Source organism: Sinocyclocheilus anshuiensis, unplaced genomic scaffold (genome assembly GCF_001515605.1).
Source record: "Sinocyclocheilus anshuiensis isolate Anshui unplaced genomic scaffold, SAMN03320099.WGS_v1.1 scaffold685, whole genome shotgun sequence".
NCBI classification, from domain to species: Eukaryota; Metazoa; Chordata; class Actinopteri; order Cypriniformes; family Cyprinidae; genus Sinocyclocheilus; species Sinocyclocheilus anshuiensis.
The window spans coordinates 256,665-275,135 of NW_015539864.1; the positions used below are offsets into that span (position 1 = coordinate 256,665).

Consider the following 18,471-nt stretch of genomic DNA (forward strand, 5'->3'; position numbering starts at 1 on the left):
CTCTCTCTCTCTCTCTCTGTCTCTCTCTCTCTCTCTCTCTCCCTACCGTTAAATAACTTGTGCATTGTTTTACATATCCGCCCGAACTACAAACTTTCCAGTGATGTGTGTGAGAAAGGAATATTCACTCGACAAGCTCGCGCATCTGCGCCGCCGCGCGCCCAATCCACTCAGCGTGCTTTGTTAATCAGCTTGCGCACATACAGGCGTCAATACTGAATGTTTAACGTTATATTCATTGCATACATATACTTCGTAGTAGACATCCTTAACTCCTTTCTGCTGTCTGTTTTTCTGTTGTCGGTGTTTCTTTGTCTGAATATGGCACTTATCACATGCTGTGTGGTATCGGCGTTTGGTATCGGGGCATTTTAACGAGTACGAGTACAGTAGCTCAGTATCGGGCCCGATACCAGTATCGGTATCGGCGCATCCCTAATTTTATTTTAAGTTTTTTTATGGTTTTAGTTTTAGTTAATGATAATTTGAGCTCATATATTTCTTTTTCAAATGATTTGTGGTAGAACATGCCTTATACAGCATCCACTGATTATTCAAGTGACGAACAATTGTCATTTCTATTTTTCCATTTGCATCAATCAATGATAAACACATATTAGTTATAATAAGCATTTAATCTCTAAAGGCATCCAATCCGTTCATCCAGTTTGATGGAGCGTTTGTCATGTGTTAGTCAGTGAGCTGTCCCTGCAGGGGGTCCATACATCCACGCAAAAACTCTGCTTCCAACTTCACAGTTTTTTTATCATCTTATTCATCACATGCCTTTTTCTCAACAATTCATTTCATGTGCATCAAAGTCTGTGTATGTGCTCACTTCTGTTACTGTGATGTGTCAACTGTTGTGTGTTCACTTCTTGTGAAACTCTGAACCACACTAGACACTTATTTCTCTCTTAAACCATCTGGCGTGAATTCATGTCGCATCAGATAACTGAAATGACACAAAAAAACAAGCTAGTGGTATAATAGACCACAAGGCCTGATTGTATATGCTCATGTATGATTTATCCACACACTGTTCTTGTTGAGGCATGTTACCAAAGTGTGTCCTTCAGCTTTGTTTGTGCTCTCTGCCGTCCACTGAGGATCAGGTAAACAGACAAAGAGAGAAAGAGAAAAGAGAGAGACAGACGGTTAGTGATATCAGCAGCGTGGCTTTTCTTAAGCGCTCCTGTTAGCACAGAGGCATGGGTTGCTATCGATTAGAATATGAAAACCTAGAGGCCTGCATATGAGATCGGGGATGAGGAGGCATCGGAGAGCAGTAGAACAGACAGGTTGCACACACAACATGCACACACGCGCAGCGGCACAGGAAGTTGCTGATTAGGTTTGACCTTAAAAAAAAAAAAAAAGAATGCAGAAGAATGCAGCACAAAATCACACAAAGAGAAGGGGAGGGAAATCAATGACTGACAAACAAGCGCCTTTAGTTTACTGCCATGGAATGATGAGGCTGTGGAAATAATACATTACATCATTGAGTCCTCTGTGCTGCGTGTGGGTGTGTGGGTGTTCAGATTGCACATGCTGTTTTAAAACATAGAGCTCCATATAGGTGTGTGCAGTTTATTTAGCCTATTCCAAGGGGTTTAGAAGTTTATGAAACTCATCATTCTGACTCCACATTTAATAGGATGAGAAACATTCAATGCTATTGTGAAATGCTGACAAACTCACACCTGTGCACTTTCTGTGTTAATGCACAAGGTGATGTTGCTTAGCAACTACAAACAGCCTACAATTAGACTAATGAACACTCATCTGAAAACTTTTTAATTCATATTATTAATGTTAATCATTTATTTCACTTCACGTCGTGTCTAAGAAGGTCATTCGTAGAATTTTATGAGAATTCTGTGAAGCTGTTTTGTGGAGTTCTGCGTATGTGAATTCTTTGTTGGACTGCTGATTGCTTCAATAGTGTTATTTGTTATTGTTGTTTATTATGGCTAAATTGATGCACTAGCATGAGAGTACTCATCCACCTATCTTTCTTTACACTGAAATAACAATTTATTCATTGTGTGAGTTTGTTTGTGCACTGGAACCATAGAGAAAATAACACTTCCCATCCTGCTATTTCCGCAGCGGTTTCATCTCTTCTTTCTGCTCTCGGCTTTAATTGACAGCTGCACTGGATTACGTGTCGTGTTCAACTTCTTCATTTGCTCGCACAAATCATTACACACGAGAGAGAGGGTCAATCTGTGTTTGATCTCTTCACGTGTGTGTGTGTGTGTGTGTGTGTGTGTGAGAGAGAGAGAGAGAAACAGGCAGTAGGGAGTGCTGATGGAGCAGGTTGGCATAAAACCACAGAAAGAACTTTGGTTATCACAGAGAGAGAGAACAAATGAAAACGGGATGAGAGGTGAATCGATAGAGGAAATTAATTTTTTAAAAAGCTGCAAAACAAGGATTATACAGTGCCCTCTGCATACTCCCTTCCCTCAGTCCATTCAACAGCTGAATTCCTCACCATAAAAGGCTTGTGTGCTTCAAACCTTCTGAAGCTTTTTAGTATTATCAGTAGCACTTTACTTGTGATTTTAGTGCACTAGAATGCTGTTGTACTGAACATCACAACAGCTGTGATTCAGCCATAGAGTGAATAACAAAATAACAGTTTACATTCTGTCTAAAATGTACGTTACTTGATATTAATTTATCTTCTATTGAAATGATCACTCACAATCATGCTGTAGTACTATACCTACTGCCAAATCACAGACAGTTCTTGCTCATTTAATATTGTTTCAAATATACTTGTATGGGGGAAGTCGTGGCCTAATGGTTAGAGAGTCGGACTCATAACCCAAAAGGTTGTGGGTTCGAGTATATATAATATGTAATATACTTTATAATAAGGGGGGGCCCAGTAGACCGCGCCAGTTGCACCCCCCTGTAACCATGGAAACATAAGCAGTTATAATTTATTATATCTGTGGTTACAATTTTTTAAATTTTTACTAATACTAACATGCCATCTCATGATACTGATAGTTTGCTTATTTTCTGATAACTTATTTTTAAACCCTCATAATTAATTACACAAATTATAAAGAAATTAAAATAACCATTTTATTTATGTTTCCACATAGTGTTGTCACGGTACCAAAATTTCAGTATTCGGTACCGATACCAGTGAAAATCCACGGTTCTCTGAACCAATTTTGGTACCAAAGCAAAACACAAAAACATGCTAATTGAACACCCTATTTCTATTAATAAAGTTAAACAGAAATAAAATGTACAAAAATCATTGCCATTATTTATACTTATTTAAAATTGTGTTTCAAGTTTTTCCAAAAGTAATAAAAGTATAAAAAAAAAAAAATGACAAACCTAAAAACACAACAATATGCCTTGACTGAATAACACACTCTTCTTATTTACAAACTGTATAATTGTAATAACATTATAATAACTTTTTATAAATTAAACAAAAACCGAAATACCGGGTCTTTTGACAACACTATTTCCACATTTATTTAGCTGACTTATATGATTTATAACTCACTTTTTCCATGAAATTAAAAGTTAATTTTTATATGATTGACAAATGTAAATTTTAATTATCCCTGAATTCTGTTCTAAGCAAACACTAAAAAGCAACAATATATTAAGGTAGAACAATTAATTAAATAATTAGTTATCAACATTGCAATTACAGCTGCTGTGATTAATTGATCGTGCATGTTGTTTTTCAGCTGTTGAGCATTGTGACCAATCACAGCCATTTCTGTTGTGTAATGAATGCAGTGGTGAATCAGAGGTCATTTAATGTGTATCTTTATATCAGTGTTCAGCCAAGAGTGAACACTTTATTGCTTTAGTCAGTTGGTCTGAGCTCGGTAGATTCAACACACACACACAGTGGTGTATCAGTGGCAGCACATAATGTTAATAGCACTTAATTTGTTGATTGGGATGGGCAGGCTGGCTGGTGTGAGCCCTGCTCCCAGAGGATCTGCCTGTAATTGTGTTTCAAATCACAAATATATAAATAAGGCTTGCAATAATTACAAAATAATAATTCTCCCCTGCTTTTTCAGCCCTGTTTCTTTTTTTATCATTCACACACACTGGTTTTTCGTCTGCGTGTCCTTTGCCTTTCTCTATTTCTCTTTCGCAATGCAGTGGAATGTAAAGAGTAGAAGGTAATTAGAAAGCTGTGTGTCCAGGACTCCAACGCCAAACACCACGGAAGCAGAGGTGACTTTGCTCACTGTCTCATGAGTGTGTCCAGACCCCTGACAGGGAGCTGAGAGCCAGTCAGCTTAATTACTATTCACTCACTGCCCTCAACCTTTGCCTTTGACTGCTCTCAGATCAGGGGTCCTTGACCATGTCTGATAAGCTGTTATTATATGCTAAGTGGAGGCATTGAGCCCAGGTCAGTTTTTTGTCCTGGTTTGGGAAGGTGATTATTTGTGTGTGAGAGATCGGTTCCAGAAAGATGTGAGCGAGGAAAAGAGCAAAGCCTTTTCATATAACAAGAAGACTCTGAAAATGTCAACAAGATGAAAACATATTCAGATGAATTGCATGAAATATGGGCTTTCTCTCATTATACATCAGGCATGAATATCTCTTTGTCTGATGAACAATTAGAGTTATTTCAAGTCCTTTTGAAGTCTTATGTTCTTGCCTTAATATTGTTAGTATGTCTGCTTTTGTGAGTGTGCATGTGTGTATGCCCATACCAACGTCCATTTGTTAATGGCTGATTTGATGGTAAATGGATCTAAGATGAAGATAAAGTGAATTTGGCAGCCAAGGAAAGCAAGTGTGTTTGTGTGTGTGTGTGTGTGTGTGTGTGTGTGTGTGAGAGTGGTTTCCTCAGCCTCACAACTTTATGCAGCTCACCAATGCTGTGGCCTTAAAGACAATTGTGGGCTCTGTGGAGAATATTTCCAACTTGCATGTGACCACAGCTAGTGGAGCAGAAACATCACAAACAGAATGCTTAAAGGTCCCCTGAAATGCTTAGAAACACGCAGTGTTACTCTATGTGTCGACGTCATTTTAACTGAAACAGGAAGACAGGGCGGGACATATCAAGAAGCCCCGCCCCTTTTTAAAATAGCCAATAGCGTTCGTTTATATCACAGCTTGGGCTAGAGCCGTTCAGAGGCGTTGAGCTCCGTAAAGCCGCATTTGACAGGGTATGCCAGTCACAATCTCATCCATATTGCTATAAAATATAGCATTCTGTGTAGAATTCAAATAGCTCCGATACATGTTGTGATCTGCGCCGACTCGCGCATGTGATCCGCTCCATGCTATCCTGTCTCTGGACCGGAGCAGAGTGTGTGTGCGGTGCGGTGGTTAGCTTGACACAGCGCGAAACCAGACTTTTCTTTCCCTCAATGAAAAGCATATTTACACTGTTTGAATCGTTCCCTGTCCCGTATATAGTGCACTACGTGCCATTCACTGTACAGAAAATACTAATTCTGTGGACAAGTGACCGATTTCAGCCGCGGCTTCAGCGTCTATTTTATAGTGTAGGGGGCGGGCGCTTCGGATTCTAGAGAGCATTTGATTGGACAGAAAGTTTGATGAGAAGATGAAGTACGATGTGACGTCAAAAAAATCGTTGAGCCGTTTTGGCGGAAGTGACAAACTGCAAGCTTTGAATGCTTATATCTTCTAAATGCTAATTTTGTCACTGTTTTGGAGCACACTGCCTTATAGATAACCTTAAGACTAACATATTGATACTAACACCCAAAAAACGTTCATTTTGATTTCATGGGGACTATAAGCTGCAAACCATCATTCTTTGCTGTTTTATGTTTGGTAGCATTTGATGTTTTGTTCACGCTGCTTGTGTTTATTCATGTGTTTATGCATTTGATACAGCTTCATGAACATGCACTTTGGTTTTGATTTTCAAGAAAAAAATCACACAAACTTGAGTTTTAAAAAGAAAAAAATTATTTACTTTTAGCTTATTTATAGTAATGCAATTTTTTAAGTAGCTGCTCTATGTTTGTTCTTTTCATTTGCAGTTGTTATTTTTTATTTTCCTTTGGTTTAAAGTGTTTTTTTTTTCTTTAGGTTCTCCCATGCCATCCTCTCTCTCCAGTCCATCAGTCACTGAGCATTCCCATTCTCAACCACCCTCACCCAATCTCCATGACAACCAGAGTTCCGTCTTAAGTAATGCCACCACGCAGGCAGTGCAGGACTCTGATTCGGAAGAAGAGTACACTTCCGCTCTCTATAGACCCGTAACGCAGCCTGCCCTCAGCCACAGCTGTAATGGTAAGGTGACCACCCTTCACTTTCTTTCTCTCTCTCTCACTCTGACATCCTAGGTCTGTGAAGTAAGAAAAGCGTGAAGGCTGTGTGTTCCCAGTAAAAAAGAACACTGGAGTGAACTGTATGCAGGCTTTGTTGGAAATTTTATTAGAGAATGTCACAACCAATCAGTGGTGTTCGACTTCTGGGTAGATTGGGGTGTGTGTGTTTGTGTGTGTTTGTGTGTGTGGGGGGTGGGGGACTGATTTTGTATCGACATATTGCACTCAAAAAAACAATTTTGCACGCTCAAAATTTTTAACTGAGAAAAGTTATTTCGATTTTACTGAACTTTGAATTAAGTTAAAGGAATAGTTCACTCACAAATTAAATTTTTTACATTGTTTACTCACTGCAGTGTTATTATAGATAACTAAAAGTAAAACCATAAAAAAAATTATTTGTATTACTTGAAATAAATGTAAATGGAAATAAAAGAAAATATATAAATAAAAAAAAATATTTTAAAACTAATTATTTTAACTAGTTGTCAAGGCAACATTTCTCCTTTTCAAATAAAAAAATATATAATCTAATAAATAATTTTAAAAAAAGTTTGTGTATGTGTTTTTTTGTTGATCATCATGTTTGAATTATTTATAGTATGAAATAGGAGAATATGGAGCTTAGAAATGTACGCATCAAATTGGTTAAACACCATAAATGTGCCATAAAAGTAGCCCATATGATTTGCACTATAGTCTTCTGAAGTCATACTATAGGTAGAGAAGCTATTCACTGAAAACCTTGCTGTAATCTGACTTGACAGCTGTAGTCACCATTCACTTTTTTGTAAGGAATAGTGCAGCTTGGATATTGTGCAAGATAACTCTTTATGTGTTCCACAGGAGAGAGTTATTTGGGGTTTTAAAGATAAATTATGATGAAATTTTCATTTGTGGGTGAACTATCCCTTTAAAAAATTAGCCGCAAATAGTATTTGTGTGCTTTTACTCAGAGCGCATTTTGTTTTATGTGTTCTCTTCCCATCTCTCCAGCAGCTATGCTCTGAGCCTCCCCCTGTTATTGTTTTCATCTTGTGTCTTTTCAGACGCTAACACAAACAAACACTCTGCTGGTGTGTTCTTGTCCTCATGCACCATGACCTCTGTGTCTTTGTTTGAGAGCCTTAGGAGCTCCAGCTGTCATCAGCATCATCTTAAGCCAGCGTCCCATTAGCCGTTTTTTAATGCGTACGCTTCATTTACATAGTCATTGGAGAATCAGAGGGAGTCTCTGCCGCATCTCTCAGCGGGCGAGTGTTAACAGCCCCAGCAACCCAGCTCCCTGCCGACCCTCTGATAGCATCTAGCAAGTTTGAAAGTATCAAAGGCAGTCAGATGAGGCCTTGGCAATGACCAATGAGCTCTTCTCACAATGAAAATCTGATGTGACAGTGTCCTGCTCTGATCTGATCCAAACATTTTCCTCACAAACACCAGATTGGTTTACTCCAATAATTTTATCCTAATCGAGTGCTGCAGCAGTGACATCAAAACCCAAGACTGATTCACCATGGGCTTTTATAATGGGGTTATTTAATTCATGAGAAAAATAAGCTCTGTGGTAAATATAACTAGACAATACTTGGATGTTTTTTTTTCTTTTGTGGACGTAAACTGCACACACTTACACCCCAAAATGTTCTCATGTAGTTACTTAATACAAACGTATGTTGTTGTTGTTTTTTTTAGTAACATAACTGCTTCAAAATTTGCATTTTCAGTATGGTTGTGTGTAATTTACATTGTGGAGCAAAATGTCCAAGTCAGTTTTTATTTACCATAAACCTTGTTTTACTCATATTTAAAAAATATTTTGAAAAACCCATAGGAAAATCTTGATGAGCTCCATAACGAATTAGTCCTCTGGGTTTTGACATCATGGCTGCAGCACTCTATTCTAGTCTGTTATGATGGGTTTTTTTATGTTTCAATTATGAGCTCTTGTGGCAGTGAATCGAAGAGAAATGTCACAGACATTTATTTTGTCCCTTTTCCATTCTTAATCATTAAATGACAGAAACGATTTGTTTCGAATTGGCCAGTGAGACATTGGCTTTAAAACATTTTAAACTTATAAACACATTTGAAACACATAAATGAATCCTCCAACCAATCCAGAACTTGTATCTTCTGTTCAAGATGCCGTTCACTTTAACCAAGCCGGAATCCTATATCACCAGCAGACCTGTCTAGATCCACTTGCCTCACTCTGTGTTGTTGACATTGGTGTTGATGTATTTTTACCTCTAAAAGCCTGCCTTAAACAGAAACATTTCATTTGGCCTAGTATTTATCCATAATGAGGATGATTAGATTTGCTTTATGAGAGGAATGCATGGAGTTACTTCACCATTGTTTATTCAGCGAAATAGCGTGGCAAATTAAATGTAGGTCTCTCCTGTATAATTCCTGCATTCTGCAGTCCATAAGGAAAGTATGTTGTTTTAAAAACACTTTATAAGATATAGGACTTTATGTCTCCATGCACTGACATCAGGAAGGTTGACAGACTTCTGTTCTGAGCCCAAACAGGACCACACATATCCAGATGTTTACAGTATGCTGCTTTTAAAGAAAACTCACCTTCTATTCATCCATACGATGTAATCCATGCCCAAATCAAAAGCAGCTCCAGTTAAAAGAAGAAAAAAAAGCTGATCAGTGTCAGGCTACTCATAATGGATGAGCTTTTATCTGAAGTAAAGGGCTTTCTCGATAACCATCTGGATTCACAGAGATGCAGGCTTGACTAGGAAACCCCACATTTACCGCCAGTGAGTCTTTTAGGCTGACTTGCGTGTGGCTGTCAAGTGGGGATCAGGAAGCACTCCAAGCACTGACAACTCATCATTTGAAGCGATCATCGATATTTGTAATGAGTGGAGGTGCTGTTGCTGATCATTGCGGAGACGCAGGACTGCCCGGCCCACTTAGCAGATCAAACTGAAATCAGGGTTGAAAGAGAGAGGGACAGGCTGAAAAAAATGCTCTAGTGCACATCCTCAGAGGCCAGGTTTTAATAGTCTGAGAGTAGACCAGCAGGCCAGTGCACCAGCTCCTGTCTGCAACACTCCATATAAAAGACATGAACTCAGGCCAAACAGGAAAGTGGACAGTGGACAGTGAACAGGAAACATCGAGTTGGCTCAAGGATATCTATCTATCTATCTATCTATCTATCTATCTATATTTTTATTCAACTTTTTTTTCTAAGTGACATTATTCACAGCTATTTATACATATTTATTTTAGTTGCTATTTATCTGCACTTCATTCATCTTGATAGATTAATATTTTCATTTAGCATTTAATAATTTATTTAATTGTTTAAATATATACACTCATATTTTTAGGCCATTAATTATGGAGGACCAAACCTGCAGAAATTAAAAACGAATAAATATATAGATAAATACATAAATAAAATGACAGGAAAATAAATAAAGGAATAAATGACTTGATAAAAACAAATATAGTTCATTTGTAATAAAATTTAACCCTGAATTAATTTTTTTTATTACTTTTTCCTTTATGTATTATATAATTTTATGTATTTATTTTTGCATTTATTTTAATATAATTTATTTCTGTATGTATTTATTATTTTTTTATTCCCACGTGTATTTATTTCCAGATTTATTTATTCATTTATTTCTTCTTACTTTTCCGTGTGCAAATGAGGGAGGCGGTCCTTGCGGAGCTCCGGTGAATCATTGGTTGAGAGCTCACGCAGAAGGTCAGATCAAACTAACGATAGAGATCGGAGTTTGTGTGATCAACTGTAGAGTTGCAAGATATTTTCACAGATTCACGTTATGTCAAATTATTTTATAGCGACTGAATTCAACTACTTATCCTGACAGTTTCGTCATTAAGTCCATCAACGTCGTCGATGAGTTTCTAGTTTGATGACTCCTCTAGACACACTTGGTAGAGGTTTCTAAGGCTTGTGTTCATTTTGTAATTACAGAGAAAACACTCCCAAAAGTATTAAGTTGATTGTAAAACAGTTGCATCAAAGGTTTGGAATCGCGGCCCAATGCCATAAAGTTGGCTTGACGTTGGACTTTCGATATTCGCAAGTGTAGGGACCGTCTCTAAAGTTACATACGACATACGATATTTATTAAAATAAACTGTAAAATTATATCTAAATATTGCTAAATATACCCGATTCATAGATGAACACTTTACAGTTGGTTTTGTGACTGTAAGTCATTCTCTTCAAATGCTATTGAAGTTACAATCATGTATACCAATGTCGTATTTAACTTTAGAGATGGTCCCTAAACTTGCGAATATAGACGTCAACTGCCAGTGGGCCGCGATTCCAAAAAGCATTGTGAGCCCGAGTAGACCGTAGGTCTAACTAGGTCCTTTGGTGCAACTGGTTTACGATTGCATTTAGGCTCACAATGCTTTTGTGAACATTCAGCTTTGCCATCACAGGAATAAATTACATTTTTATATATAGAAAACAGTAAAACAGTTACTCAAATATTTCACAATGTAACTTTTTACTTTTTTTTTCTTTTTTTTTTTTCCAAATAAATGCAGCCTTGGTGAGAATAGGAGACTTCTCAAATATTCTAAAATCTTACCAACCCAAACTTTTAAACAATAGTGTCTGTGTATAAAATGTATTATTCATGGCCTGAGCAATTCATTGCATTTACACTTCCCAAAGCACCTCCTGCTTTTCCTTTTTTGTGAGAATAAAAATAAAGGTTGAGAAAAAGGCCTATAAAATAAGCATGCCCTGTTCTGTTGATATCGGGTCAAAACCCGCTTAAAATGCAGAATACACATCAGTAAGATAGATAGACAGACAGCAAACAAGAGCTATGTCCGTCGAGAGCGATTACCCTCTGTCTTCATAACCCATCCAACATAGACGCTTGTTGTCAGTTAGCCAGCCAGGGGTCTGCTGAAGCTGCCAGCGCACCGTAGTGTGGACTCTCTGAAACTGAGCGTCTGGTCACCAGGCCTGTCGGTCTCCTTTTCTCTCACGCACCGATTGCTATTGTCAGGTGCAGTGGGCATGAAAGCAGCAATTTTATAGCACAGGAACTCCAATAACGTTTACCGGGTCCGATGGAGGCCTCTGACTCCTGTGTCTTGCTCACTCAGCCACACGGGTTGCTTAAGTTCCTACTGTTTCTCACTTTCTGGCTTCTAACTTCCATTCTCCTCGCTGACTTCATGTTTTCTCAGTGAATAGGGAGAGAAGTCTGGCGTATGGGCCACATTTTAAATTAGCCGACCACATCAGTGCCTGCTGGAGAATGAACATGAGAGTGTTCCGTATGATCCAGCTCCAGATGAGGGACAGTAACAGTCCAATGGGGCTGTAAATGTTGATAAATCAGAGTTGGACACAGATCAGAAGCATCGTTTGCTCAAAAAGTGCTTTTTTCTGGAAAGAGGTTAGGTTAGGGCTAGAATAACACCTCTGAAAATAGATTTTGGAAGCTGTTTAGTTCCCAAAATACAAAAAACAGGAAGTTGTCTTCAAGATCACAGCTAGATCTTTTTATTTTGGTGAAAATTAGTAAAAAAAAAAAACTTTTATGTGTGATAAACTTCTACATAATGTGTTTAACTTCTACATAAAAGTTTGTTTTATTGTGCGCAAGATATTCATAAGATATACATATCCTTTTTGCTGTAGTTTAATTTAAAATGTTTATTACAAAAATATTTTTTCTCTACAATGTTATTTTGTAGTTTTGTTCACTTTGCTACGGTTCTAAATGTATATAAAGAATCATATAAAAATATGTGTGAGTGTGTACAAATATTTAAACATTTAAATATATATATAGTTAAAAGAAAAAGAAAGCTGCTGCAAAGCACATCTTGTGTGTATTCATGAAGTTTCTTCCATCACTCACAAATGTGATGCAACTTTGTGTGATTCCACATTGGTTTATTTATAATGGATTTAAGTGTTAAAGATTAATATTGTGTTTCATTCTGAAAGGAACCTTGTGTATTGTCTTGCTGGAGGTCTGTGGGCGGTTGCACCAAGGTTGCATGGCGTCATTTTTGACACCAGTAATACGTCTTTCTGCCTGTCTGTCTGACTCTTTCTGTGTAACATTTACTTCATTGGGCTGTTAGGAAGAGCTTCCGCTCCCCTTGCGCGGGTTGGATGTAATTGGGAGCGCAACTGTATGTCAGTTACAGTTCAGTGTAACACTCAACCCTGCTCTCCTCATTAAAAGGCGTGTGTGTGTGTGTGTAGGTTGTTGAAACCTTCCTCTGGTTTTCTCATCTCAGATAGGGAGCTGTTTATCACAGCTCTGCATTCAATTTGATGTTGCATACAATCTCATATAGCATTGCAACTCATGCGTTATTGCCTCGGAAATACAACCTTGCACTTTAATTCACCTCCAAGTGGTAATATCAGGGGACTCATCAAAGTGGAAAAAAGAAATAATATCCCTCCAAACCCCACAGCAATTACTCTGAATTACGCCAAATTATGAACCTGCAATTCAGCTCTGAGGCTGAGGATTAATGTCAGACTCCCTCCACTTCGTTGCTACATCTTAAATTGCCTTTCACTACCAACACGCACTTTGACAGTTTGAGAAATTTACAACCTTCTGAATGGTGTAATTACTTTTCTTTGTTTCCCTCTCCCTCGCTTTCCATTCGTTTTCAGGAAATACTCCTTTTTTTCCCCCCATTTTCTCGTCATAGTGTGTCACGCAGGCTAGAGGTTCAATTGATCTCAAGTAATGATTTGCCCTTGAGTTTGTCAATATTTAAAAACCACTTTGTCCCTCAGAAAATCATAGACAGCCAGGCAGATAAATGTCACAACCTGCTGATATTTATCTTTTATAAATAGCACACTGTCCGAAAGTTTGACGAGCGGGAGCAGGAACAGGGAACTCGGCTTCCTCCTTTCCATTTACTTGACCTACAATTTCAGCTGCACCGCCCAAAATGAGGGGCCTCTACTTTACCTCAGACATACCGCCATTAATAACCGTTCAAAGCCACCGTCTGCAGTTCTTTGATGGTGGGAGCCCACATATCTCCCACAGTGCCACAGATTGGTCGAAATTTTGCAGAGAGAGTCGAGTGGTGAGCTGTCCCTTCTGCCTCTGTTCATTACTCTTTGGTAATGGCTGTTCTCTGTTGGGGGTTGATGCTAAATTGGCTGTTAGAGGCCAGAAGCCCAAACTAGCAGTGGCAAAATAGGAAAAGACAGCAGGAGAGACCTTGAATCACCCACCTTTTTCTTTTTTCCCACCTCCTTTTTTGAAGAATGGATGTCTCTTCGATGCACCCATATTGGGCCCCTTTTTTCCCCTCGGTCACCCGCCCACACACATACACGCACACCTGTCAGCCATAGACGCTTCACAATAGAGCCATTTTCAATTCTGTCTGGGTCGTTGATCAGAGGACGTGGTGTCCTGTCCAGTTCCCACACAAAGAGACAAGGCCTGCACACAGTGACAAAGACTTGATCTCTCCTTTACAAGAAATCACAGATTTTAGCCTCCCATCATAAAATGATGGTTTAGTGTAAAGCATCTGTTGTAGTTTATCTCTGGCTTTTAGCTAATCAGGCAATGCTATTTTTTCAAGTTGCATTCAGCAGCAAGAAAGCTTTTCATGTGAATCAAGCTCCCTGTTTATTGTCCTTCACAATCACTCTCACCACAAGCAATCATGCTCCCCAGATGTAAACATGCTCTCAAAGAGTTTTAATCTGTTCAACCCAGGATAGAATGTACCTTTACTGAGAAAGTTTGTTGCTTTTTGCTTGTTGCCTTTTTTCCCCCTTCATTTTTTAGGGGCAACATGATATTCTTTGCTCACTTGGATGTTATTTTTATTTTATTTTATTTTATTTAAGCAACTTGTGAAATTAGTCTAGTATAGGGGCATCATTTTTTGAAAATAAATAAGCAAACAAGCAAATAAACCCAACCAAACAGAATTATTTTATTGACTTGGATAGTCAATGATTAACAAGCAGTGCTGTTGTTCGGAAAAGAGTTCAAACTTTTGAACAATAACTCCTTTTGTTCTACTGGAACAAAAAAATGTCATCGTTTTAAAACAGTATGATGGTGGGTAAATTTGAAATGATATGCCAAAACATTTTTACCAGTAATAGTAGCACAACTTAAATATCAAATTATTGTTTTATTTACAGTTTAAACATTTTTTTAAAGTTTAATAATAGTAAATAAATAAATAGACACTTTGCTCAAAAAGTTGAGGGGGCATGAGTCTTCTATTCAGGGGCGCCGTAACGGGGGGCATGGTTAGAATTATTCCAAGAGCCCGATGAGGGAGAGGGGGCCCAAACGCATTGTCTACCGAGGGTGGCACCCCAACCCCTCCCCCCCCCTCCACCCCGGAACGTGATTTCTACCGAGGGGGGCCCAAGTCAATATGCTGTTCAAGGGGCCCAGAAACCATAGCGGTGCCCCTGCTTCTGCTAGCCATTATTTCTAAACAAACGTCTACCTCGTCCAACAGTTTCTTTCTGTCGCCTGTCCTGTTGTGACATCATTAGATGTGACGTCTGTGATCTGCGCATCTGAGAGAAGACTTGACACTGTGTGTCTGGCTGCATTGTGTTCCAGTGATGCGAATCATCTTTGTGTAATGTGTTTATCTGTGAGGAAGTTGAGAGTTTGATATGTCACTCAGCTTTTTGCATGGCCGCCCACTCCCCGCTGCGGTCTGCATTAATCCCCCCCGCCAATGAAATTGAGAGAAGTTCTGCAAGGTGAAACATGACAGGCCGCCGCATTGTTGACAAATAACCTTTCCTTCCATTCCTGTCAAGCCCCCCGAATGACAGCTTTAGCTTTCAACGACTGGTGCGCTTTTGAAATGTCAATTTAGCATCTTGACACATATTGACGACAGAGAGCTGACATTTTACAGGCCTTTCAGTTAGGAAAGCAAGTAATCCCACTTATCATAATGCCAGACATGCCGCAATAAAGTACCACTGAACTTCTAATTTCTTCATTTCAAAAAAGTGACGTTCTCAGACATCCTCCAGAGGGAATGAGCGAGAGCAACTCAAAACACATCTGACATGACATCTCAGTCTTCATTTGTTCAAATTCCTCAATCACCAGTCCATGAAAATGCACGTCCAGGTGCTCCAAACCTTAAAAATTACTCTCTCGTGGCATGTTTGTTAAAGGAATAGTACACTAAAAATGTTGTCATAATTTACTCGCTCTTTACAAACCCATAGTCAGTTTGACTTATGTACTATATTCCAAGTCTTCTGAAACTATACAATTATTTTATGAGAAAAACAGACTTAAATTTAAGTCATGGGAGAAGTAATAATGTTCTGATTATGATCGAAATAATCTAGTTCACCAAACTGGTCTGAATAATTAATTCTCACTGATCAGACTCCCACTGCCTCAAGATTGTCACAGTCCACTGACGATGAAGATTATCAATGAATAATAACTTTTAACAATGTATTTTGGTCTTTTTATCACACAAAGCTATTGTATGACTTTAAAAGAGTTGTAATAAGGTAGATGAGTCGTATGGATGACTCATCTACCCATCTTTTTTATGATACTCTTAAGGTGTTTTCCTTGTAATTGCATGGAAAAAAGTGAACAGCACTTTATTTAAATAAAAAAAAAATGAATTTGCGCTGAATGAAAGGAAGAAAGCAAAATGGGTTTTAGAACAACATGAGTAAATGATGACTGAATTTTCATGTTTGGCTGAACTGATCCTTTAAGTCAAGCATGTGTTTTGTAATCTAGAGCAGTGGAGCTGGTGGCCATCTCCATCAGTGAGTTTAGCCCAGATGTGCTCTAGAAATCAGAGACGGTACCACTCTCTTTAATCACAGACCCCGTGGCACACCACCTTGTCCTTTCCTCTGTTTCCCATCCTGCATCGTACCAACGAACTAACCAAACCTCTCTCTTCCCCTCACCCATTTCAGCCACACAAGTTATGTCACGTAAATAAATGGTCTCATTAGCCTTATGATTGTCCCACTGTGGAAGCACCACTGTCAATCTATCTCAAAAACTCAGTCCTCCTTTGGATTTCTGCCTCTCACAGCTCTATTAGACCCCATTTAGCCATTCACTTCTCTTCCTTCCCACGACACGCAACTCTTGTCTGACTACATTGCGCCCCCTTCGCCTGGCTCCGCCATTGTGAGCGGACGCAGCAAAGAGACATTGATGGACGTTGATGGACGCTCCCCATTGAGCGACTCAGGCCTTTCCTTTTGTAAAACCTCTTTCAGGAGGAAAGGTTTACAAAATGAGCACTGAGAAAAGACTAGAAGGGGGGGTGGATGTTCGATATGACAGGCCTCTCTGAGTGCTCCCAGCTTTCTGACAGGTGTGGGTGAAGGACATGTGAGGTAATCTAGAGTTTGACAGCGCGGATATAAGCACTGACACTCTGGGTGTCAGGGCATTAGTGTTTCCGTTTCCTTGCACACACTGTCTCCTGCACACATGCATCCATTACAGGTCAGATGTCTGCTGATGAACCAGCTCTGAAATACAAGCTCGGGCCTGAGATGTGCTGGTACAGATAAGCTGCACTTTCATTTTTTTTTTTTTTCAAAGAAAATCTTCTTTTTTATTTTTTTTTTTTTTTTTTTTTTTTGAATAGCTATCACTCAACCCCATTAAGAGATAAATTGCACTGGCTGTAATTTCAAGTCTGCCTGTGAAATCCTAATCAAAAGGGCTCTTAAAATATTCGCTGCACACGAGCATGACGGGCCACGTCCCACGAGTTACAGCAGTCAGGGTTGTCCATCAGTGATCGCATTTCGGTGCCATAAAACCTGCATCTGTCCCATCCCATCGTCTGGGACTGACATAACCAGGCCTTTTCTCCAACGACTACGTTCTCCCAGCCACAGGCTGGGTTACACTTTGCCATCAACAGAGGCTGTCGTCTGAGCATAGATGGGTTTATGAGAGGGGTCAGACCTGGAGGTCAGAGAGCGGGCTTAAGTCAGTGTTGCTGGTCATGTAAAGGTTCTGTATGCAGAGTCCCTGGAGAGCGACAGACACGATGGGGCTAACAGGGCCTACTGCGTGACAAATGTCCATCCACACTCTGGAATGGCACCTGTGTTGCAAGCATATGGCAGCGTAATTGAGATGTATTGGGTAGCTGTCTCAGAGAACAGCCATAAAGTTGTCGCCCCACAGTATTTTGTTGTTTGAGTGTGTGTGTGTGTGTCTGCAAGTCTATTGTAAAACTAAATACATTATGTACCTTTCTCCCCTGATATTAAATGGAGATAAGGTGAGCAATTGCTGAAAATGCTGAGTGTGTCAGATCAGCACACTTGATCGTCTGCTCCCTCACTTCATTTACTCTTGCATTATTTCATTCAACTCCTGCTAGCCAGGCTACTCAGTGACTTCAGGTCTTAACTCTAATTTCTGGGATTAAAATGAAGCTGTGAAAACTTTTATTTTACTTTATCAATTATAGTTCTGGTTCTGCACTGCAAAACCCAATTTTCTTAATCAGTCTTGCTTTCCAGTAAATATATTTAAACATAGCTAAAACAAGATAAATTTACTTGAGTTTTTTTTTTACTTATCCCCCTGTCAGCTTATTTTCTTGCTGTAAGCATACACAAAATTTTGTTTTAAAAATTTTTTTAAACAATTTGTCAGTGTTGCCTGATACTATTTTCATTATAATTAATGCGATAAAAACTCTTCCAGCCTTCTTTCTATTCCAAACTATTGCTGAGATGCAATCATTTGAATTTGGCTGTCATACTCCCTTCTTATTGTGATAATTTATTAAAGGGGTCATATGATGCTGCTAAAAAGAACATTATTTTGTGTATTTGGTGTAATGAATACCCCTTTAAAACATTAAGATATCATTATAAAAGATGAGACTTTATCAAAAATAAAGATGCCCACTATGTCTTTGTCATCTCACAATAATAGGATGTCACATATATTCTCTGAAAACAGGTCTTAATATTTAATGCAATACTTGTTTTTTTGTTTTTTTTGCCAAGCTGATTGACCAGTGAAGCATTCCACTTATACTCAGTATATTAACTATGAAATGCACACCTAAGTAGCACCTATAGATACCAGCT

General features: G+C 38.8%; 1 protein-coding gene across 1 annotated transcript in view; it reads left to right on the forward strand.

Annotated features, from left to right (window-relative positions):
* LOC107684973 (teneurin-3-like) overlaps positions 1-18,471 on the forward strand; it is a 323,878-nt gene that overhangs the window by 188,148 nt on the left and 117,259 nt on the right. Inside the window, exon 5 of the mRNA XM_016481367.1 lies at positions 6,091-6,297. Within this exon, the coding sequence (XP_016336853.1) occupies positions 6,091-6,297 (207 nt within the window). The remainder of the gene's footprint in view (positions 1-6,090; positions 6,298-18,471) is intronic.